The sequence below is a fragment of the Botryllus schlosseri genome, chromosome 5 (genome assembly GCF_051294905.1).
Source record: "Botryllus schlosseri isolate E-star chromosome 5, Bs_hap1, whole genome shotgun sequence".
Lineage (NCBI taxonomy): Eukaryota > Metazoa > Chordata > Ascidiacea > Stolidobranchia > Styelidae > Botryllus > Botryllus schlosseri.
In genome coordinates, this window is record NC_137240.1 from 5183116 (window position 1) to 5208968 (window position 25853).

Genomic DNA, 25853 nt, shown 5'->3' on the forward strand with positions numbered 1-25853 from the left:
GCATCATGAAATTAAGGTATAAAATTGTATTATACCTGGCGGACCGGCAGGAATGTCGTCGCGGACCGGTGCCGGTCCGCGGACCGGCGGTTGAGAACCACTGTTCTAGAACAACTTTTGCAATATCCTGTGCGATAAAAACCCATGATGAAAGTTGTGTTTGTTCAGGATGCTTTTTTTGGAAGATGGACAGTTGAACATTCTTTGTTCAGAGACTACTATACTAGGTACGGCAACCATATTTTGAGGTCCTAAAAAAAGGACACTTTTCATAATGTCTTAAAGCTCTAGTACCGAAGACGCAAACTGGTGATTTTGCAAATTATTCGACCGATAGCACCCGCTATTTTTTATTGAACTCTGCCGTTAGCTGCGTCGGAGTCACATTTTTCATGGTATTTTAATCCTTTTCGTATAATAAGAGGAAAAATTCCCAAATAAGAGGACCTTTAGGCGTCCTCGGAGGACACTTTCAATTTATTGAAAAAAGAGGACAAATCCTCGTAAAACGGGACGTATGTTAACCCTAACTATAGGCCTATGCTATTCTAAGACAAGGTAAAAGACGAGTACCATTAGCTTGCCTTACGCGCGAACTCTCACCCCGTCTAAGAGAAATATCTGTCCACAGAAAAATAAGCGATATTAGGTGTCGGTACGGTAACGAAATGAGTTTATTTACTCCACCTAAAACTATTCAAAGTAATTCACCTGCCGGCGGGGTAAATTGCTGGTTCGACTCCGACCGAGGTTGCCCCGGTGGTGGTGGCAGTTAATCTAGGGTCCTTGACGCCACCTGATGTACGCCAGTGGTGTCTTGAAAAAGTCTAGAAGTGGACCGTGCTGCAAGTTGGCATATACCTAATTATAATACCTTATATCGGCCTGGTGTACATGACCATTGTAGTCGAAGGACACTATATGAATATTACATACTAAATCCGAAAAGCAAGGTCTTTAATAAACAACACAAACGAAGTATGAAATAATAAGTATTTTTCTGTTCATGATTATTTACAAATTTATACCCGATCACAAATATATAGTTTTACAATGGTAAAATTCTAATTTCAAAAATCTCTCAGGGCGAGAAATATCACTATTGTTTGTTGTACATTTTGCTTAGAACATATGCGATAGCAACGCTGGATTCGAGATCCTCGTCTTCAAAAATTGGTTCCGCCGATTCGTGAAAACCATAATCTTCGTTATCGTCGCTCTCCGTGACAGCGTCACTTTCAATCTGCCCAGGGCCATCACTCTCTACCACACCGTAGCTATATGCTTCAGCTCGACTTGGACCAGGCTCATTATCAAATTGACTGGGTCCACCCGGATACGACAGAACGTGCTGTTATGGAATTGATGCAGCTTCAGGAAATCGGAAGGTTATTTATGCGTGTTGATAGTGATAGATCCATGACCTGGTAGATATAGTATTTGTTTCAGCGATTTGTGGTATACATGAGTCTGGCATTATCTCACCTCTACTATGTCAATATGGGCTGTGGGTTTGGTGCGAATGAAGTCGATTCTTCAATACATGCTTAGTCAGCACTTGGGTGGGATAGCATATATCATAGCAGTGATAGCACACAGTACGTTTGGTTTATCTACACGCTTGCCAGTCTGCTGTAACACCACAATTCCAGTTCGAAAACGGAATAAACCTTGCATTGATTTATTGTGCTCTCGACACAGGGTCCATGTTAGGTCTTTATGGATGATAAATAGATTGGTTTTATTAAAGTTAACTTTCGTTCTTCGTTCGTTCATTCATTTATATTTTATGAGTTTAAAACAGCACAAAATCTCAAATTGATGAGGAAACACTTTTGTCACTGTATTTTCTGCAAAATTTAAATTTGACGCTTAATCGCACGATATTTCCCATGTTTACATGCTATTCGTGCCGTGGGGCCTCAAGTCGATAATGTATGTCGCGCCGAAAAAGAGTGTTTGCAAGCGCCTGTATTATGCGATGATTGACAGGTAGTTCGGGGCGTCACTAAATAGAGTACTACATATTTCGACAGTATAGTTCGACATAATATTCTGTTTATTCTGTATACCCTTTCATAATCACGCTTTATTCTGGGAGTTTCTTCGATAATTGCTCGTATCTCGTCTTCGAATATCGGATCCGAATCAATCGCGTTTCTCACTTGGTCAAGGAGGCTCCTTCCGTCCGATCGCTCGACGCGACTTCGAAGGACTTGCTGCAACGGCAAATATATATTTCCTGAGGCGTGGTAATCCTTCACACACACTATATATTGTATAGGTCAATGACAATACGGTGAATTCGATTGCATCGACAGTACATAGAGTCGCTCACGGCTTTCAAACCAGAGTAATAATTTTAAAATATAGCTTTTGTATATCTACGCCTGTCGAATGTATAGGTAAGCCCAGTGCTATAAATAATTAACATCATCATGCGTGGTCATACTGAAACTTAACAAAGAAATTTGCTGATGTAATGATAGTGAGACCTATTACAGTATGGATGTTTCATTCAGTGTCGATAACGTGATTAATTTTGCTATGATTTCGCAGCGTTACAAATTTTACTGCCTCATTGATTGGGTTGCATTTATAACAAGAGGTGTTTTAAAACACTTCATTTAAAACGTCTTTACGCGCTGTTTTAAACAAATGCCATTTTAAAAGAAACAAAATTATTTTTGTTTCAAAAGTTGTATAATTACGTCATAATTGTGCAAATACTTTCCAAAAAGCACGGAGTAGGAGCCTTCGGAGAACATGCAATAAATATAGTCTGTAACATGGCCGAAAACCTTTTTCGTCAAAGAAGTCATATTGACCCAATATTATCGATGGTAATTCTTAAGGAGCAACACTGTCAATACATAGCTAATAAAACAAAAACAATGAAACATATAAAAATATTCTAAACAAGGACCATGCTTTAAGCAGGTTTGTTTAAAATGCAACACTATTTATATACGTACATAAGTGCAGCTGGGCATCCGTGCGAAATACCGAGTGCCATGATAGCGAAGCATGCAAAAGAGCGAGTCATTCAAATTAGCGGGTAGAGGGTTAGAGTTGGGTTCGGTTTATTGGGAATTTTTATCAGTTCAATACACCACCAAAAATTGAGATACAATGAAAAGATAGAAAGGTGTCGAAACGACTTGGAGTAGTCTTTGACATCAGACACACAAACACCTTGGCCTAGGCATTGTAAAGAGGAGGTATGCACACCGAATGAAAAGTAAAAGAATATGGCATAGAAAAGCAAGCGACAAACATGAGGTGGCATGTCACGGAAGGCGAGATCGATTCGTCAGGTCGTGGTCCGGGAATCTTGACGACGGATTTGTTTTCATTTAGTATAAATTGCTGGTATTCGACTTGAATTTGGACATGCTCGTCGAGTTCGGGCAATATCGGGCTCGGACTATATCAGGTTGAGGTTCATGTTAGGGTAAGCTTGATTTAATTTGAATGACTGGTCATAATGACAATAGCTATTTCAAACACCTCGTTAATATGACACTCGCAGTTTTAGATCCACTGTTCTGACACTTGCCTATTTGAACGAACCTGTCCACGATATGCTACATGATTCCACGTTATGATCACTTGACGAAATCTGCACTATGTGAAATTACGCTAAAATTATTGAATTGTTGCATTTACGTTTTCTTTCGTTAATCTCTTCACTTTTCTCTCTGATTCCACATACTTCTTCGACACAATGCTGTGCACCATCATCAATCTCTGCCGCTCCCTCGATTGGGTTTCAAGCTCCTGCCACATTTGCTCCTAGACAGACGATAGATGCGAAATAAAGTTAAAAAACAGGAGTAAACGTCTTCTGGCGTTGTTACCACGAGTAATAGAGTCTATAGCGAGAGCTGTTCAATAACGAATATAGATACCATATGTCCTCTTTTAGGAGGTTATGTCCTCTTTTTTCAATAAATCTAAAACGTCCTCCGAGGACACCTTAATGTCTTTTTTTTACAATTCCCCCTGTCTCTTAGTGTGGGTGTACGCTTACGGCGACAACACAGAGACGAATAATAAACGTCAAATCGCCGCACAGCACACGTTAAAACCATCTTCTTTCTGGAACTGTCGCAGCAGTTGACTAGAAAAAAGAAAAAATTTCTAATCAACGGAAACTGTCCGTGGTAGGTGCTGACCCGTGGCTACCTTTTATTCGTCAACCTACCGGCGATCAGCATTACCGGTATAAATTTCCTATTTTTATGACTCTGAATGCTATATTCGATAAAAGTGTCCTCTTTTTCGGATATTTAAATTAGAGGTCAACCGATTATCGACCTGGCCGGTTATCGAGGCCGATCTTTGGAACTTTCCCGATTATCGGTATCGGCTTATTAAGGCCGATATCGCGGCCGATATTTTATGTACATAAAAAAATTCAAAAATATTGGAAATTCAAAGCTCCATGTTCTCAATCTCAAGAAATCGACTTGCAGGACAAGTTTGACTGGGTGAGCATACAGAGAAACTATGCTTCCTGCATTACAATCTACCCCTATTGGACTAATCTGCCGTTCTGTATCAGGTTTAGCTTTTTGGATTATCTCAAATTTCAATGAATGTGCACAATTCAGCAATAATTCTTTTTAATTTCAGTTTTCTCGTTTGTTGTTCAGCTTTCTGTGGCGTGTACAAGTGCCATTTTGCCTAATATATAATATTTTTGGCGAAATGGTTCTCTGCTCCTTCCATATTAATATCGGACCATGATATCGGTTATCGGCCTTGTGAGTGTGTCGATAATCGGTATCATTATCGGCCTGAAAAAATCAATATCGGTCGATCTCTACTTTAAATATAGTAACCCTAGTAACGAAATACTTCTACTATTTTGGAGTAGTCAAGTTAGCTTTGCATATACTTACGCTACTTACCCAAGTTTTAAGGTAAATTTACTTACATTTACAATTTCTATTTTAAAAAGTGGAAAATAGTTTTGTGATAAGTTTGCATCACCTTTACTAGTAGGAGTTGCCATGAGAACCGCGCGAAATAGCCTCTGTATCACCGTAGCTGATTATATGTTCTATCACTGTACCTATTTATTAGTCATTGTGCATCAGTCGAGAAGATGCATCTTCCAATTCCTCTTAACTACTAATAATATGCGGTCTCTCGACCGGATCTATTTTTTCAAACTACTTGAGTACTTCACTAATTTTACAACCATTTTATATAGGTCAAGATTATAGACCTACTTAATTAAAGACATCAAATCACAGTTTCGTCACGGCCGACGTAGAACAATCGTGATAATGCTGTTCTGTTTTGTCATTCTTTAACGATTGTGGATGATCACATGATCTGCATTATAAGTGTCGAATATTCAAAAAGCCGTAAACGCGGCAACCAAAATGAAGATCTTACGTTTCTTTCATTTGAAGCTCTAAGGTCGCTTGCTATTTCGCGAATTGCCTCATCTCTCTGACGTGATCTGGACTGTAACGAAAAAGACGTTTCCCCTTTTAGTCTTTTGGGCATGACTTAAGAATGCGGAGGGGGCTCCAGGGCTTCAGCTTAAATCTGCGAGCTCTTGCGTTAAGCACGATACGAACAACAGCAGTAATTTTACAAACTGAGACGTATTAAATGCTGTATAATCAGCAGTCGGCAACCCCGGCAATGTCACGCGACATGATTTTACATGGCACTCCAAATGATTTGACGTGCACGATATATCATAATCATGTTTGTTGCAAAACGTGGTACACAGAAAAAGCTCGAAAACGAACCACAACTATATTGTAAATCAACCTAAAACGAGACAGATTATATTAATCTTGAAATATTTATTCGCGTTATTGAGCGCGGGACCATTTGATTGCTTCATTACAGTGTGAGAAGCCAAACATATATGCATGCGACAATCTAACATCGTATGAAACCGTTTGGATGCGTTTGTCTAGGAGTGCAAAATGTGCGGCCCGTGGGAGCGCAACTATATTACATGAACCGGTATTGCGACGCTGGGTATTTTCATGCTAGTAGACACAGGTTTAGGGCAACATGCAACCATGCGACTCCGTGCGCTGTGCCAAAATGATTGACGGCAATAAAAGCTTGTAATAAAATAACCACCCCATGTTGGTCAAAACATTCGACATTGACATGTCCACTGTTCAGGGGCCGAAATGACCAGCACCGAATAGTCCATCACCCGTAGATTGAGCCGCACGCATCAAATGAGACTCGCAGAGGAAAATAATGAGCCCCGTGTCGAAATGCAAATTTGGAATCGTATTCGTCTCACGAAAGGATATATTATTTTAGTTTCGCCTAAAACGTCGAAGCGATTCCAATGTATCTGGGGCAACGACAGCCTTTACCGCTTTGCCGCGATATTCGGAGCCTTGCAGACAAATCTTGAGTCAAAGCAACCACAAAGCAATAAGCAACCGCAACTAAAATTAAATGTGTCAAATATTCCGCATACTGGGCGATAGATCTAGTGTGGCTGCGACCTAAATTTATAGCCTTGCGACCAATACTGTTAGAATCACTGGCGTAATCGATTTCGTTGCTAGCTGCAGATAAGCAGTTGGTGGGATTCCTAGCTCGAAACACTAAATACTGTCTATGACAAAATTAACGAAGTATGACACGCCAGTTGGTAATATTTTGACATTTTTTGGCATTTTAGCTGCGTACGAAAGGTTGCCAACCCCTGCATTATTATGTACTGTGCTGTAGGCTTCGTTGTATTCAACGTGAAGAGCAAGAAGGGTCGACTGAGAGGTCTAAATCTTAATAACCACTAAATCCCCGGAATTAATAATTGTTGCTCAGCTTCAATGCCAGGCCTGGACTGATGTAACATATATTATCTCACCGAATTGTTTCCCATGTTCAAGTTCTCTTGATTTGTATTTTTCAAATCTTCACAAGAACGTCCTTGACTGACGCCTCTTCAGAAGCAACCAACTGAACTGTCGGCTCGCCGCTGGCAATCCCATAATAATAAGGCATTGTGCGATCAAATTCTACGACACCGTTTGTGCCAAACAAATAATAACAGGCAAAAGATGATTGAATACCGATAGTAAGGCTGGGGGGACTATAGAGAGTGATATTGATATCCATTGTCCTTCCACAATATCACGACACAATAGGGAAGTTTTGATAATACTATATATTAAAAAAGTAACACATGTTGTCGCAAGTGCGATATAGGCTATAGAAAGCATACAGTATACATGATGCCAAAAGGGCGCTGAAAAATTCATTCCGTCTTGATTAACGTACAAGAAGATTTATACTTACGCGGAGGTGGCGGGATAGCGTATAGTGGTATAATCGATGTGGATTCGAGTCCCACCGTGTGTGTTACCAAGTGTGCCGTGCTACAAGTCGGCAGATACGGAATAAAAATAGTGAATATCGGCCTGGTGTGATTGACCATGACTACAGCAGTTGACAAGCGCCATGAATACAGCAACAACAACTTGCGCAGATATTGTATTGTTTGAGCTCACCTTGAGTCCACCTTGGGGTTAAGAAGCACTAAAGCAAGGGGTACGAAATGCATTAGTATTTCGTCCGTTAATTGTAGAGACCTTTTGAGGTACTGGACTTAAATTTACATTTTATTACTATATTCAAAACGTGAATATATTAAAATCCGAATTGTGTGTATGCGATGCAGTTAGAGTTACACGCAAGGTTTTTTAATTTGCCTATTTGATCGCCATTTGATGACGATTGCAGCTCGAAAAGCTTCGGGTTGTAATCAATGTTCCCTCTAAGCTGCGCACGTGCGCAAGTGCGCAGTGCTGACACGGTCCCTGCGCACTGAAAATCCAAGTTGCGCACAAAAAAATCCGAAGTGATAACTTTTTTTAGTCGTTACGCACTGTTGTCCAAGGGGCTGCGCAGTAAGTTGGTGAGTGTGCGTATAGACTCGTCAAAATTAGATGGAACATTGGTTTTAATATATTTTCGTAAAATGTATAATCCAGGGCTATATTCGACACGGGACGAGTGTGTTTGTTGTGAATTGTGTACCTAGGGCAAGGGTTTAAAATTTGGTTCCACGAACTAGTTTTAGGGGGTTCGTGACGCGGCAAAATTGAAATCCATCACCAAGACACGACAAGACCAGAAAAATATAGTCATAATGCTGATCACGCGGTAGGTTGACTAAAGGTCAATCGAACGGAAACCGTGTTTGCGGTAACGACGCGGAAAGTTGACCTTTTTTATTCAACCTACCGAGCGATCAGCGTTATGACTATAATTTTCCCAAATTTTTTTAAAACTTTTTTCAACTTTTTTCTTTAACTTGATAAAGGGGACCTCTAAATAGAGTTGAACTTCATGTGGTGACCTTTTTCTTTCATTATAAGCATCGGCTTCGGAAGTGTGAGATGAACCTCAACCTGTCTTAAACTCGATACTGAACAGAAAACACTATGACGTGGATTCGGAATCGAGTCTTAAGACTATGAATCATAATCGACCCATTTCTCCTTGACCTGGACTCGGGTCAAAACGATAAACGTCAAATTGACTTGTGGCTAGGAACCTTGTGACTTGGTTACAACCCTGTGTCGGTGTCTCTTCATGATCTTATATTGTATTGAGTTACATCGTTCAATTACATATATTCTTATTCTTACGGTCTGCTTAACGTCCGTTTAACCTTTACGTTTTAAAATTGATATCATATTTTCTTTCATCTGCATTGACAATTCCTTAGGACAGGGGCGTCGGCACAATACTATTCCACGGACGTTGATTTCTGTTGTAATTCGTGCTGAACATAATGGTAATTAAACACTGAACACGCACGTGTGTTGCAGGGGTGCAACCAAGTGACAAGGTTGCGATTCACAAGTAAATCTTACTTTTATAGCTTTGATTGGAGTCAAGTCGAGGCATTTTCAATTCACCAGCGAGTCAAGTCCGAGCCCAAGTCGGAGTGCAAAGGCTCGAGTTCAAGTCGTCGTGTCGAGACCGGGTCCAAGTAACTCTGTGCTCTAACCAATATAGAGTCCAAGTCATGTTCAACTCACTTTTACGACTCTGGGTAAATCTGCGAATGCCTCGTATTCAGAACACAAACTGATATTCGTCACCCCTAACAGTTTCTGGCCCTATATTCCTACTATCAATTGATGGACAAAATACCAATAATGTGGTAATTAACTATTCTTCGAAGTCACAATGAAATGCCTGTCATGTTCGTCCGAATGTCGAGTCATACGAGTCATATAACTTGGTCGGGTCGTGCGCAATAAGTCGAGTCAAGTCGAGTCACCGCAAAATCGCGACTCAGCAAGTCGTCGTCGTCGACGTTGTTGTTGCTTGTATTAATGATGTTTCTCGACTACAATGATCATTTACATCCTGGTGTGTTGCACTTATGCGCTTAAAATTTCGATGTGGAGAAGTCGTTCAATTTTGCAGGACAGTGACGGCAACGCAGCTGATAGACACCGCATATATTTTATGTTGATAATACATTATTTTCATGTAGCGAATTGTATGCCACCTTTAAGTTTTTTTCTCTCAATTGCGAATTGCACCTAATAACTGCGCGCACTCTGTAGTTCTGACTCAGAACATGCGAGCGATACACCCCTGAAACGAAGCAGAGTTAAGGTTGCCAGAACACAAAGTTAATGTAACCTATCCCTGACTTTAACCCTAACCAAATCTAACCAGAGGTGGTCAAAGTAGTCACCGTCGCTACTCAAGTAGAAGTAGAAGTAACGCCGAAATTTCTACTCAAGTAGAAGTAGGAGTGGTGGTTCACAAGTAAGTAAGTAAGTAGGTATTCTACGCTTATTTTTGCCTGCAAAACTGAAAACTGTCAAGTAGAAGTAGAAGTAGTCTACAATCATAACTACTTAAAAAGTAGTGTGAGTTGGCAAAATCTACTTCAAGTACTTCAAAAAGTAGAAGTACTTCGTTACTGACCACCTCTGAATCTAACACATGTAACCATACCAATATTTAACAATATCTAATACTCACTAATGACTCCAACCTAAACAAATCAGTTCAAAGAGCTCGATGACCTGCGGCTGCGAAGCGGGGTGCCAACTGCTATGACGCAACGCTGGTAACAGGCGATGGCAACGTTACTTTTTGCCGAGTAGGGCGCATCGCCGGCAGCTAGTGCGATATCAGGTATTTTGGGGAGAATTTTTGGGAATAGCTAACCATAGTGATCCGAGTGTGAAGTTATTTGGTTTGATGTGAGGAATTACCCTGCTTTGAGTTGTTATAATGGATGGAAGAACTTCACTATACCCGTGTAAACCGCAGGTCGAATAGTCTTTCTTCGTACATAACACGTGACATACCTCTACGTTAATACATTGTGGAATAATCTCCCATTAATGGATTTCGTGATTTTGACCAAAAGGGAAATCTAGCGCCTCATCAAACCTCCCGTCATGCATGCCGCACAAAGCCGTCGAATAGTTGCTGAACGCCAAACCAACCTCATACTGGATGTTGCGGTCGCTTAACTGCCTGTATGATACTAGATTTAGGGCTCTCTTCTCTTCAACTGGCAACGTCGCAAGGTCCTATAAGTATCCTGATGTAAATATGCGCGATCTTGAAGTGGTACCAGTGTATTATACTTGAAAGCAGCGTTGTAATGACTCGAGTCATTACTCGACTCGAATCAGACTCGAGTCACGATTTTCTGATGACTCGACTTGACTCGAGTCAATTTCTCAAAATACGGAAATGACTCGACTCGACTCGAGTCATTGCGCATGACTCGAACCACGTCATGTGACTCGAGACTCAGACGGCCAAGACCGACATTTCATTGTAATTTCAAAGAATAACAAAGTAACCACCCTATTGGAATTTCGTCTATTGGTACTGGTACTTGATGATACGACCAGAAACTGGTAAAAGTGAGTCAGTTAGTATATTATATACGCGAACCATTCGATGTCACCAAACAGAGTTATAAAAGTGGGTTTAACAAGACTGGGAACGCGAAACTGAGCAGTCAACACAAAGACTTGGACTCGGACTCGAGTCATAATACCACGACTCGAACTCGACCCTCTGCTCGATGACTTGGACTCTTACTTGACTCGGTGGTGAATTGAAAATGAATCGACTTGACTCGCGTCAAAACTGTAAAAGTGAGATTGACTTGTGACTCGGAGCCTCGTGACTTGGTTACAACCCTGCTTGAAAGTACCAATTGGTTGTTTTCCGATAAATTCAGATGATAACACAATACATAAGTAGATCAAACACAGACCCGACAAGATAGGTAAATACAGTGCGGTATACGTTCGGTGGGTCGATTACTATTGACACACAGAGAACCCTATGACGCCAACTATATCCAAAATGCTTCCTTTTTCGCCAAGAACCAAGAATTGTAGTTAATCATGAGCCATCTAGCCTAGTCCTATAGAAATATGGCTCCTAAATTGATTGATTGATTGATTGATTGATTACCGTTAAATAAACATGAAATGCCCACAGTTTGCTTGTTTTGGGGGGTATTCATGGTGTTTGTCGACTACTATGGTCATTTACACCTGGCCGATAAACTTCTTATTTTTCGTAACTGCCGACTTATAGCACGGCCCACCTCTAGGCTTTTTGTAAGACACCGCTGACACGGATGAGGTGGCGAGGAGGAGCCTAGGTAAACCTCCGACACTTAGGTATCGGATTTGGAAGTCGACCTCGGTCGGACTCTAACCCGCACCCATTGGTGTTGCAGCCGCGGATTAGACCACTGCGCTATCTCGCCACACAAAATGCCCACAGTAAACTACCTCTGCGTTTCCGTACGATCTAGTCTGCGATGCATGATTTACGTATAATCTTAATGACTATATATTCTTCCTGTATTTAATTGGTGACTCACACCGAGAATACGCGCTGATGAAAGCGGTCCGTTCTCCGAGCAAAATTACTACAAGCAGTATTTGCCGCTACCGTTTTCTATTCAACAGAACGGCCGCGATGATCACGCCAGCAATGAGGATCACACTAAGCACCATCGTGATGACGCAACGGGCAATAAGATAGGTTTTAAATTTCTTCCAATAGTAGTCCCGTGGGTCGTCCGTAATCGTTTTCAATTTCCCAGATTCCTCGATGATTATTAACGATCGCTTTTCCAATTCTTCAGACTTCTCGCCTCTCTGTATAACCTTTTCGATGTTTTCCTCCATAATTCCTCTGACCTCATCAGCAAGCGCTTGGTTTTGCCCCAACCTTCGAGAAGTGTCCTGATGAGTGAAAGGCATGGAATTGTACGTTCCGCCGTACGCCATTGTATGTATGTGCTTCGATATGAAACGCAAAACAGGTGTCGACCGAGACCACTAGTTTAATATTCAGACTGCGACTTAATGCAGTATTTTTAAATCCCTGTGTAACGACATTTCATTATCATATTAATCCAGTAGTTCCTAATCTTCACTAACCCGCAGAACACTTACGCTAATCAGTAAACCATTGGGGACCGCACATTTTAAAACGCGGTATCTCACATTAAAACAAAAATCTACAACGATATATACATCTAACCACAAATCGAATGCATTAGAAGTTTGCATCAACAAAGTGATAAAAGAACAAAACCATTAAAATATGATCCCCACACAAATAGAAAACATTATAATGAATATTTAACTTCTGCTGTTTCCTTTCAGATACCAGTTCGTAAATGCCAGACTTCAACTTGGAAATTGACATCGTATTGTTCAGTTGAAACGCAACAGCGTGATGCAAATTTCTTAGTTACAAATGAGCTTATAAATATTAGACATATAATTGGCAATTCAGAAGGACAGGTTTCAATTTTACAACCCTACAAAGATGATTTAAAATGAAAACTATACTATAAGCACATCTATATCCGTCCCAGATATATCAAATTACATCCCCTATTCCAGGCTAGATAAATTAATTATCGATAGTAAACATAAACATTCTCAGCGAAACTTATGCACCAACACTCTTATCAAAGCTTAATCAATCTCATGAAACATCATAACATACCCGTATTCAGCGTTACGATTATTCATTGGTATAGGGTTAGTGTCGCCAGCGAAGTGACCGCATTCGAATTTTGTCACATTACATTCGGCTATCGATTCTCCTGCGCGACTCGGGAATCCGGCATCGATACTGATCTAAAGAACACATCTTACGTTAGAATCATTTCCGTCTTCCCACTCACGCAGAGCTAGGCATGTTGTAATTTATCTGCGCATGTATACATTTACATCCTGTTTATAGTCATCTAAAATGCATTCACCTTGTGACTGCGCGAGTACACAATTATAAAGCAATATATACTCGCCTAGTAACAAAAAAATAAGGATTCACCCATCTTTCTTGGCTCCATTTTTGATGCCATTTGATGTTATACGAGACACTGTGGTCGAAAATCTAATTATTTGTTTCGCATCATCGATACTTTTAAAATTATCAATCTCTTTTTTTTCTGGCATAAAAATGAAACATACCTATAGTTTCAACGGTGTTTGAGAGAAAAGTACTGTAGACGGACTGGGAATGGGCGTATAGGCGGACTTACGAATAGGGCGATTTTTTTGACATGTCAAAAAAGTCAAAATTTCGTCAAAATTGTAGCGTTGGGTCAAAAAAATCAAAATTTCTTGCAACCCGCATTCCGTTTGTATCGTAGATATTGCACTGTCGGTGACCTCATCATTTGACATTTTACAGCTTGTAGCTTACTTTATAGGCCTACCGTTGCAGACGGCCCATTCTCTGCTCATTGTGAATCATAAACATTCCAATGAAACAAATAGGTTGACATGGTGCTATGCTTAACCTACCGCAATATCCTAAATGAAGCAAGACTGCGTGGGCATTGCATGGTTATTATATCAAGAAACACATGATGAAAAATTGTGATGTAGACGGACACCATTGTCAGAATGAAGCAACACGGTGTGTCACCAACAGCAGTATACGCACAACTTCAGTGTTGTCAGCCAACAACTACTGATGTTGAACGTTCTTTCCCCATTCTTGACAAGCTACTTAGTAGGGACAGACACTTTCTACCCGAGAATGTAGGAAAGTATCTTTCGTTGTGCTACAATAACTCATTATGTGAGAAAACACCTCTTTGCATGCGTTGGGTCAAAATTTGGTCAAAATTAAGTTTTCTGAGGTAAAAAAATGTCAAAATCTTAATTCGTTAGGTCAATATCTTCCCGTATTTTAGGTACAAAAATCGCTCTACTAATGACTGAAATATCTCAGGTAGGGCCTTCTAGAAACCAACTTTCATACGTCATACTTTCTAATTTTAGTATAGACAGCATCACGTTAGAAATATTTGAAGTTAATGTCACGGATGACTGATTTTGAAAACAATTGGGTGCTAAACCTGGCATAACTTTGGCATGTGATAGCCTGTGTGGGAATAATCGTGTAATACTTTTCCGTAGTCGTTGATTTCTCTTACCATTCGGGCTGATCATACGACAATCGGACGATGAGGATGCCGGAGCTTAAATTACGCATGAGATTCCGCAGAGTGAAAGTAGTGGAAGTATTCTACAGTTACCGCAATGAAACCGCAAAATTTGAGATCACGGCATCGCTGTCATCTATTCTAGAGGATGCTCCAAAGGCTATATGACAGGGGTGGGCAAACTACGGCCCGCGGGCCGCATGCGGCCCGCATCACCGTTCTGTGCCGCCCGCGAGAGTCTAAAGAAACTTTTTAAAAATATTGATCAAATGAGTACTAAAAATCGAATTAATGCAGGGACTTGATTTAATTTTTCTTAGTATATTTCACCGTGATAATTCTAAGACAGTGGTTCTCAAACTGATTGGCGCTACCCTTCGGGACGTGAAAGCATCTGAAGGGGGGTGCGAAGTTGAGCTCGACTGAAAAAAATTTTCGCGCTCCGCGCGATTTACACCCAATTCATAGTTATTGCTCTGTGTTTAGTCTGAATTACATATTTATAAATCTCTCATCCACAGTCGTTACCTTCCATGCCATCAAACTACCCGTTAGGTTTGCTAGCATTCTAGTTGCGTTTTGTGATATGACGATAAGGGGGCGCGAAATCTTTCACCATCATGAGGGGGGCGTGTCTTAAAAAGTTTGAGATCCACTGATCTGAGGTAAATACTTAATATCACAGCGGAATAGCTTCGACGAGATTGACATACTTTGGATCACAAGTGGGATTTCAGATTGGCCACTCCATTTTTTTTAAATTATTTCAGTGATGTGTTTATAAGAAACGATTCGGGCGTGTCTTAGGTAGATTCGTTGTATGCGTAGAATTGGGGTATTTATATTTTATTTACACATAGTAGAAGCGTGTTTGAAGCTAACATGGTATATATAATCAAATATTGCATATATATAATCAAATATCAATACTGCGTTTTAGTTTATAATCCCAAGTTTATATAGATAAGAGGGTCTCGAAGTGTGATCCGAGGTCTTGCGTACAGGCCTTCACGCGGGTCCTCTTGGAGCCAACTAGTTCACCGATGGCTTTCCAGGCTGCTCTTGACCGGCCTGCTTCCAACTCGTTTTCCACGGAAAGAGCAATAGCTTCGACTCGTTCCTTGCGAGCAGCGTTGTAAACGTTAGTCAAGTGCACAGCGGCCTCGTTAGCAGAGCCATGGCGCAGAGGTGGCTGGAATAGAACCACATGGCGCTCAACAATAGAGACCGAGCTAGCGCAACGCGGGCTATCGCTCGAAGACGCCCACGACCGCCCACGCTGGAGGCGCTTGATAAGGGCCAAAAACTGATATCTTGATGTTCCTTAGTTTCCTGTTTTCTTTTGCCCTTTTATTTAATTGAAAGCCGATATATATATATATATAAGTTTATATAGTGTGGCCCGCGAATGGATTCAGATGTTGAATGCGGCCCGCGAGCTCAAAAGTTTGCCCACCCCTGCTATATGACAACGCCATAACTTTGGCAGAGCCCGCGTCACGGCCTTATTACCAGTTTGAATATAATTATTTGTATTGGTGTCGTCTGTTTAGCTATTGTGAAAATAAGAGTGGTGAGTAGGTAAAATTACGAAATTTAGGACTGATCATATAAAGAAGGCAATGTAGTTTTATAGTTGTAGTCTCAACCTTACTCTTTCATAGATCCAATAAAACTAGTCCGTGGAACCCCAAGGGGCCTATGGACCTCACGCCGAGAATCTCCTTTATGGGATTCGGACCATACCTCTATATGTTCAGAAATTTGTTGATATTTACTGGGGATGATGTGAACGTGAGGTTCACGGTCAGTGGTCACGTTCTGAGTGTTAACTTCTGGAATTTGCAGGTTCGTGTTCACAAACGAACCTTGGTAGGTTCTGCACTCTGAACCTTTTCATGTATTACAATTTTTCAGGTCATTATAACGTATTTAGTTGAAATCATTTGCATTTCAACTTCGGACCATTCTCCGCATGGCGCTGGAGGCATGATAAAAATTCACCTTTCAACGAGCCTGCACCTTGCCAATCTCAAAAAATTATTTGCTCGAAAGTTTGCTCGGAATATTCAGCTTTCCGTTTGTGAGTCTAGTAACTCTCTGTTATGAGTTTTGCCCGCAATCACACAATAGCAAGAACTAACACACTACATGTAAGAAGTCGGTGAATTGTGCTTAGTCAACCAACCAGGTATTTACATCAGCGAAATTGATATAAAGAGTGCATCGATGTCTAATGTAAAGCAATCTATCGGGCATATGGGATCTATCTTTATTTGATATCCTTATTGTATCATAAAATCCAAATATGTGCTATTGCGGTGTTTGCTACTGCATGACTTTTTTGAGATAACATCGGGCGTAAGTATTGAATCCAGGGCATGGTATGGTATGGTATGGTATGGTATGGTATGGAAGTATGGTATGGTATGGATCGATATTTTGGTATGGAATATGGAACAATGCAAGTATGGTATGGAATGGAAGATTTTAATCTATGGTATGGAACGACATTTCCATACTTCCATACTTTGGTGTTTTATACGTTTTATCGTGATCTGTGCAAGCTTCATGAAGCGTACGTTGTTCGTTGTTCATGGAATACGATCGCTTTTCTCACGTGTGAACGTGAACTATTGAACGCTGTGTAGGAACAAATACACGCTTGTGCAACGGTTTTAGGAGCACTTGGAATGACATGATTTTGTGATATAATAATGACAACAGTAATGTTGATCCGATATTCTCTCGAGTCTAGACACGACGTCTCCGAACATAGTCTATCATGTGACGCAATAATTGGTAATGTAGGCTACTCCAACTACCTCATTCCTTGAGTGACGACAGCTTACAAGCAATCATGATGCAACGAACTAAATGCTCAATGTGATTGATAATTACATTTCTTCCGAAACATTGTCCGCACATCTATACTATTTACATACCGAGATATCTTATTGGTCATATTTCAAACGATCTCGCATTAGGATTATAGATCAGGGAGTGGGGTAGATAGTTTGGAATTCTCGCCACGCTAACACCAACCAAATACTGTATACTAATAATCACGCAGATCGCTGCAGTATTGATCGCCTGCAGCTGGGATATTTTATGGGTGCGCCTGTATTATAAATTATTTTGCGAGTATTTACTTCAAACTTGCATGTGCCTCATGCCAATGTACCGGAAATGAGATGATATCCTTATGGAACAGGGGCGGGCAACTTCTCCAGTCGGCGGGCCGGAAATAGGAAAATTAGGTACTTGGCGGGCCGGATTGCTGAATGGATAAATTATTCGCCCATGTTTACAAGGAATAAATCGTATTTAATGAAAGTATTTTATCGACAGCAATGTCACTTCAAAGCCATTTCTCGCCGATGATAACTATACAATGTTGATTTGAGAATAGCATTATCATACAGGCGCCGCCGTGTCTGCTTCTCTCTGATCAAATAACTCACGGTGCAATCCTTAATTAAGATTTCAAAGCGTTTGATAAGCCCGGTAGCCGGTACCCAAAATTTACCAAGACTCAATTCATTAGGGTTCAGCACATCGTAAATGCCGATAATGCAAGTCTTCTCGCTTCGACGAACTTACGCGTAAGCTCCACTCTCGCACGCTGCACAGTGCGCACACCTATATAATAACATACAGTCACTAAAATTTGACGTTTAGGCAAGTAGGGGGGAATCTTGGCAGACTGGGGCCGCGGGCCACATTATTATGTAAGACGGGAAACTGTCCGCGGGCCGGAAAAAATCTTGTTGCGGGCCGCATCCGGCCCGCGGGCCGTATGTTGCCAGTCCCTTTTATGGACAGTCCTAGATAACAATCTGCTCACTATCTCATTTTGGTCGCGGAAGCTGTAGAGTAGACGTACATGGCACCTCACCACCGTGAACTAAACCTCACCAAAACAGACTCTGTAAAACTATTACCAGGAATTAGATTCGCACCATGGCCAGTTTAAGCAATAATGACATCCGAAATATCAATAATATAGGTGCTATAAAAGGTACTATACTTATGATATTGAAGTATTTGAAAGTATGGAATATGTATCAAGTATGGTATGGAACAATGTTGGTATGGTATGGAAAATTGCAAGTATGGTATGGAGAGAGTAAGGCAAGTATGGAGTATGGAAAATTCTCCTTCCATACCATACCATACCATGCCCTGTTGAATCCAGTGTCTCACTCTTAAGAATACATCCTTCCGGTCTAACCAAGTCCTATTCGTAATTGCTGGCAAACCGATTTTGTGGAATTAATATAGCATTTGTTAGTTTGGTTTGATACTGGTTGCGTTTGAAAATTCAGCATATAGGCCTACTTTAGCATTGTGGCATAATATGGCCCGTGTCATCGCTAGTCATCACGTGCATTTGATTAGTATATAACACGGGTGGGCAGACTTGCTTCATGCGCGAGCTGCATATCAAAAATCTTAGCCTTACAAAAGCCACAGCACAAAAATTTAAAAAATGCGAGTTTATGTCGTCACAAAGAAATCTAGGCTATCGAACGAAGTTTAATATTGTGTGGTGATGTACGGTACGTCTCCGCCGGCAGAGATGCCACTCCTGGGTTTTTCCACCCAGATCTGGGTTTTTCGAGCATCGCCTGGGTTTCTGGGTTTTTGTCCTTGAAATCTGGGTTTTTTCAACATCATGTTCTTCAGGTCAATTTTTAGATACAAAATCACTTACCAGATTAGTAAGATCATAATGTTGTGAAATGCACGTACTTCAGATCGCCAGTTGTCAATGGATATCGCTTTTGTTGTAACAGCAGAGTCTTCAAAGACTGTTTCACTACTAAAATGAGAGGCCTATGCCTTGTGGTGCGATGGAGTTTCATTAAATACTGACTGCCGTGTCGCAGAGAGTTTAACTCATATGGCAACTCATTCGAACTGTTGTCTTACAATTTTTAAAACGATTGAAGACTTGAATGCTGGTATCAGTTGGTTATCAGCACATCTGAAATATACCCTAAAAGTCATGATTGGCAGTTTATATTATTTGTCGACTAAACATGCATGTCACATTATCCAAGATTAATGTGATTATTCCAGGAATAATCAATCGAAAGCGACTTTCAATTTGGTCAGGTCACTGAAAATACCAGCAAATACCCCTCAGAGATAGGGCCTGGCATTATTTTGAGTATTGGCGCTCCGCACCTATACCACATCATTTTGTCGCTTGCGTCTTATATTCTCTGCATTACTTTTCATTCTGTGTGCATGCCTCTTATTTACTTCGCCTAGGCTAAGGTGGGTGTCTGATCTTAAAGGCTACTCCAAGTTGTTTCGACACCTTCATATCTTTTCATTGTATCGCAGTCTTGTGATGTTTTTGAAACGATGAAAATATTAATAAACCTGATTGATTGACTGATTGTTTCACTGCAATACGTCACGAGGGAAACGTCGAAACGACATATTTTTGTGAGATTTGCAGTGTTTACCGAGCCAAATTTATTGTATGAGCTGTGGGAATTTCAATATCAAGGGATAATACTTACATCCATGACTGTATTTCCAGTTTCACAGCTATCGCATAGAATTTTGAGTGAAATAAAAGATCTGAGTTTTTCTGAGTTTATTTAGCGTCCACATCTGGGATTTTCCGAAATATCCCAGTGGCATCTCTGTCCGCCGGGACTGCAAGGTGTTAGAAATCAGGCTGATATGTGCACTGCGGAGCAGTTCATTTCTGAGCTGATGAGAATTTAAGGAAGATTTCAGCTGGATAACCCTGACAACGTTTTTATGGTCAAACTCTGCATGCAGTTACTGCCAGCCTTCACAATACCAGTAGAAGAGTCTTATTCACCATTGCTAGACCGGAAATGAGTGTGACCTGCAATGGTGTGATTAATTATTATCAAGTTCATTGTTGAACACAATGATTTATCATTGATTGATAACACATTGTCCGGTCTGGCCTATACCGTTAAGGCGTAAGTTTACATTCCCTTGCAAGTCCACGTCGAAATTGTTTGCAAGGCGACGGAAGATATTGATTTCATGGGATTAATATAGGCTTACCATACGTCCTCTTTTAAGAGGATTTGTCCTCTTTTTTACTTTTTTGAAAGTGTCCTCGGAGGACGCCCTTTTGTCCTCGTTTTTGAGATTTTGTCCTCTTTTTTGAAAATTTAGGTCAGATTTAGAGCAAATTGCGAGTAATATGCCGCAAATTAGCACAGAAGTGAAGCTCCGGCGGGTATTTCGGAGTGAAAAACGGTGACTTGAGCTCTGAGCGAAAAGATGACCTTTATTTTTAGCCATCCCCCTGACAATGTGGAGAGAAAAACGGTATTTCGAGCTCTAAGCGGGAAGGATGCCCCTTTTTTTATTTTTTTTTTAGTCAACCGATCACAAAGTGGGAGAAATTCACCGGTTTTTGAGAATTCTACTCCGGTTTTGCAACTTGCAAATTTCTGAAAAAGTGTCCTCTTTTTAGATTTCCAAAATATAGTAAGCCTAGATTAATATATCATTTCATTGCTTCAGTATTGTGGCATAATGTGGCCTAAGTCGTCGTTAGAAATCGTGTATAGCCTAATCACTTCACTGAAATCACTATGCTGAGATGTTGGGTTAGAACAGGGGTGGGCAAACTACGGCCCGCGGGCCGCATGCGGCCACCCACACCATTCTGTGCGGCCCGCGAGAGTATAAACAAACTTTTTAAAATATTGGTAAAATGCGTCCTATAAATCGAATTAATACAGGGACTTGATTAAACTTTTTCTTAGTATAGATTATTTGACCATTGAATCTAAGGCAGTTGTTCTCAAACTGGGGGCACCCTTCCTTGGGGGCGTGAAAGCATCTGAAGGGACGCGAAGCTGAGCTCAACTGAAAATATTTTTTCGCGCTCCGCGCGATTTACATCCTATTAATTATTTTTGCTCTTTATTTAGTCTGAATTTCATATTTAAAAAGATCTCATCCCCTCCAGAGTCGATGCCATCAAACTATCGGTTAGGATTGCTAGCATCCTGGTTGCGTTTGTGATATGACGGTATAGGGGGGCTCGAAATCTTTCACCATCATAAAGGGGATTTTGTCATAAAAAGTTCGATAACCACTGTTCTTAGGCAGATCCTTCCTATAATATTTTTTATGTTTAATTTCTGGCGCTACATCCCGATCTCAAGGCCCAGGGAGTTTGAAAGGTTTCAACTGCTAAAGGTTACAGAAATCCTAAACGAGATTGACATAATTTGGATCACGAGTGTGATTTCAGATTGGCCATTCCAGTTTTAATTATGTCAATGATGTGCTTTTACGAAACGATTCGCGCGTGTATTAGGTAGATTTGTCGTATGCGTAGAATCGGGGTATTCATACTTTATCTACAACTAGTAGAAGCGTGTTTGAAGCTAACATGTGTATGATGCTGTCAGCATTGTGTGTACTGGAACTGAACCAAAAGTGGAATTAGTAAATATATGAACAGATCGCTGCTCACAGATTTATGAAGATTTTAAAGAATCGGGACAACCGTATTTCGTCTCTATAGTTTTGACAAACTGGTTATTGAGGTCGAACAGCCTGTGAAATCTAGCAACTATGTTTCTGACGCGTGTACGATATCATCAAAGCTATGTTTGGTGTGTTTAAATAAGCACATATATTATCTCCATTTCCTCATAATATAATCAAGTACCAATATTGCGTTAGTTCATAATCCCAATTTTATATAGTGCGGCCCGCGAATGGATTCAGATGTTGAATGCGGCCCGCGAGCTCAAAAGTTTGCCCACCCCTGGGTTAGAATTAGCAATATGACGTCACGTGATGTCATAGGTTCACGTTCGCATTCACACAGAACATTTCAAGAAGGTTCGCGTTCACACGACCTGAACCTTTCAAAAGTTCACACCATCCCAAATATTTACCCTATTAATTTCTCATGACTGTCACGGAACATACGAGTGGTACATTTAAAATAAAGCCAAGATAACGCTGCCATGTAGATCATCTTAGACAGATGTTTCACGATTGTAGTCAGTTTTTCGCAAAACCGACCGTAAGTGATACCATATAGAGCAGGGGTCACCAACACGCAGCCCACGAGGTCATAATTTGCGGCCCGCGACCTGATTTGAAATTTCAGAATAACGCTTAGTAAATCATTTTGAAATGCAAAAATCGATTTCAATCTAAAATATTGTTGTTGTTGTTGTTCAATAAGCAAGCTATTCTCCTGGGCCCAATATCACTATTCTTCACTAGCTGATACAGCTTCGGTGATGATAATATCATTCCATGAAGAAATAATTTGCCGATATGAATAGGCCGGGCATATTGCCTTGACGCAAAATGGCCCGCAAATGTCAACATCGAGACGCTTAGAAAACGACGGACTCCCCAAAACACCAAACTTTACGATGGGATAGTTTTCCAGCAAATACCGTGTTTAGCTAACCCCGATATCGATTCTTTCAGCGGTTCTCAACCTTTTGACCTAGCGGCACCCATTGAAAATGAAAAATAGCTCGCGGCACACTAGCGCAGAGGTTCTCATTTTTTTTTGCTGACGGCACCTGCAACCTACCAAGATACTTACCAACACATACAGTCGTACAGAGGTGGTCTCTGAGAACTTCTGCCTTTTCGGAGCACTCAAGTAGGCTTAGCGTTTCCTTGAAGAAGATAAGGCAGAGTAGATTGTTGTTGTTGTTGTTTATTAAAAAGAAAGATTTGGCGCTTATCGCCTGTTGGTCTGTGATTCATCATTACACCAAGTGAAGCCCATATTTTAGAAAGATGTTGCAATAAAAGCGTGCTATCTTAGCTTTCTTTTCATTTCTAGCTGTTCATTACATCGCATTGTGTGTCTTGTATATCGCACTGTACATTGTGTGTGTGTCTTGTGCAGATGAAAATATAATCCGTCGATTGATCGATTGAGAAACATCAATTGCAATGTACCTTCACTTCCAAAATCCTATTTTTATTTACTGCATTGATCATCACCGCATGATTTCCTTTTACTCAAAAAAAACTTTTCCATTCTAAAATTTCCTAAAGTAAACTTTTGTACGAATCGCGTTCCTCATATAGCTTACTAGGCCCTGATAGGAAGTCGTCATATTTCTCTGGTCAGAATATCGTTCCTTATTGATTACACCAAGCAGGGCGTATTCGGACGAAAGTAAATGGGTTCACTTTGATTTATTCAACGATATACGAAGTCACAGTAACTTGGGGCTGTGCTGAAATACTCTTTCAAACGATCTGTTTCACAATAAAGTGTGCCCATTACCGCATCACCCATATAGTTAACCATCGCATCAAACAGGCCAAGCACGATCGCCCCTACCGAATACAGAAGCCTAAAGGCGGAGGGGCGTTTACAGTATATGGCTGCCAAACGCAATTCCACGCTGATCGTGTAACACGCGTGAGGATATAGCCATTATAGCCAAACCTCAGTAGTTGTACCGGCAGCCACCCGAACTTCAATTATAGTCCCAACAAGCCGGGATAATATCCTCAGCCTGGGAAAATTTGTTAACTGATATAATTCCATCAAATTTACTTCTCAATTGTCAGGTTCGTCGCTGGCAAAATAACATTGCGATCCAAGCCTACATTTTAACGGCAGTGCCGGCTCGTTACCTGGAAATCGCAACGTGTATGGCTGGGTTTGTTATTCGAATTTGTGAACGTGAACAACTGAACAGAGAACATCACTTCAAAGTAGTTCATTTCTCGCTGGTGATAAGGACGACGTTGAGGATTTGAAAATGCATTGTCAATGTCGCGCGGGCGCCGCCGTGTTTGCTCTTCTCTGCGATTAATCAACGTATTGTGTAAAACTGAATCCAGCCTTCAAGGCATGCTGGGGGATATTGACTGCAGGCATGACAGCAGTCTTGATTTATAAAGTGTACAATCTTCAAATCATGCCCGATTGAGATTATTGATCATTTGCTATGGACTATATAGATTTATTTTACGCATAATTTCAAAATCCCGATGAAATCTCCCGTGGCACCCTCGCGAGACCTAAATGGCACACTAGTTTGCCGCGGCACACCGATTGAGAACCACAGCTTTAGTGGGTGGTCATGGTCAATCTGCGGCAGTAGCAGGAAAATTATGCGGCCTTCAACACTTGATTCGATTAGGATGTGTTTGGTGTCGTCAGTTTGCTAATTGAATTTACGAATTGAGATTACGAATTTACGCATTTAAAATCGTACGATACGAATACGAATTTAATTTACTAATTGAAATTACGAATTTAGGAATAAAATTTACGAATTGAATTTAGCAATTGAGAGGTTTGAATTATTTTTGACATTTTCTCCGCGCCGGGCGCGGTTCAATGCGAGATTATTTTCTGTGGTAGTGTCCTTTGTAATATGAGCCCCACAGTACAGATGCGAACAGCAGAGGAAAATGATGCCCCCATAAATAATACCAATATGTAATCGTGTTCTCCTCAGCACGAAGGAAACTTATTTCTAGTATATGTATCTTTCCGCTATATACCAACAATCCTGATTGGAGATCAAGAAATAACAGCATGCAACAAAGGGGACTAAAATACCAATTGGTCCACCCAAAGATGCAGTACAGAATTAATAACCTTCCTAAATTTTCGAAAACACCCTCTGCATCAACTCTACCGGTGAATCTGATGACGTGGGCTGAGAAAGGATAAATCTTTTATGATAAAATATTAAACTATACTAATATTAAGCACGGAATTCGCTCGTGAAAATGAAAGAAAATTCGCGCCTGGCGATACTGGAACACGATTCCATGTGGCTATTAATAACATGACTAATTGACTACTCACGATTTTCGTGCGCATAGCAAGCCGATATGGTTAAATAGATTAGTCCGGAGTTCACTGGCAATTGACAATTGGAAATAAACAGTTTAACGTGGGTATTTGGCCTTCATTACGACTATTATGCACTGCAATGCAGCCGTATATATAGGCTATGCATAAGTAATCAAAATGCGACCGTGAATATACCAAAAAGGTTGGCCACCCCTGCTTTAGTCGCTGAAAAATGTTGTCAGGTATCGTGCGCTGCTCATAGTTCAAAATAGAATGAAAGTGATGATCATGATATCTTTGTTGTATTTGTATTTCTTCAATAAAATTTTATTTCTTGGGTGGTAACTATGCCCGTCGCCCACGTTAGAGAGCACATTGTTGCACTGACGCAGAGTAATCAAAACTTGGTTGCTAAACTGCGTTGCCTATTTTATCTCGATATTGAAGTCATGTGGCCCACGACCTCTACGAATTTTGAAGAGTGTCACGCGATTAGGGCTGCGGGGCACAATAATTCGAGTACCCGAATCT

The 25853-nt window shown here is 40.6% G+C and overlaps 3 protein-coding genes across 3 annotated transcripts in view; all 3 read right to left on the reverse strand.

The window, feature by feature from the left end:
- LOC145438734 (uncharacterized) overlaps positions 1-25853 on the reverse strand; it is a 215383-nt gene that overhangs the window by 171429 nt on the left and 18101 nt on the right. The gene's annotated exons all lie outside the window — the stretch shown is intronic.
- On the reverse strand, positions 937-7030 carry LOC145438723 (uncharacterized). Its single transcript, XM_080316073.1, has 5 exons — positions 6872-7030; positions 5410-5481; positions 3670-3795; positions 2073-2219; positions 937-1351 (listed from the first exon to the last, which is right to left on the reverse strand). Exons 1-5 carry the CDS (start codon positions 6884-6886, stop codon positions 1100-1102), a joined length of 612 nt encoding a protein of 203 aa, XP_080172199.1. The 5' UTR covers positions 6887-7030; the 3' UTR covers positions 937-1099.
- On the reverse strand, positions 11862-12551 carry LOC145438724 (vesicle-associated membrane protein 3-like). Its single transcript, XM_080316074.1, has one exon. The coding sequence runs from the start codon at positions 12309-12311 to the stop codon at positions 11967-11969; it is 345 nt and encodes a 114-aa protein (XP_080172200.1). The 5' UTR covers positions 12312-12551; the 3' UTR covers positions 11862-11966.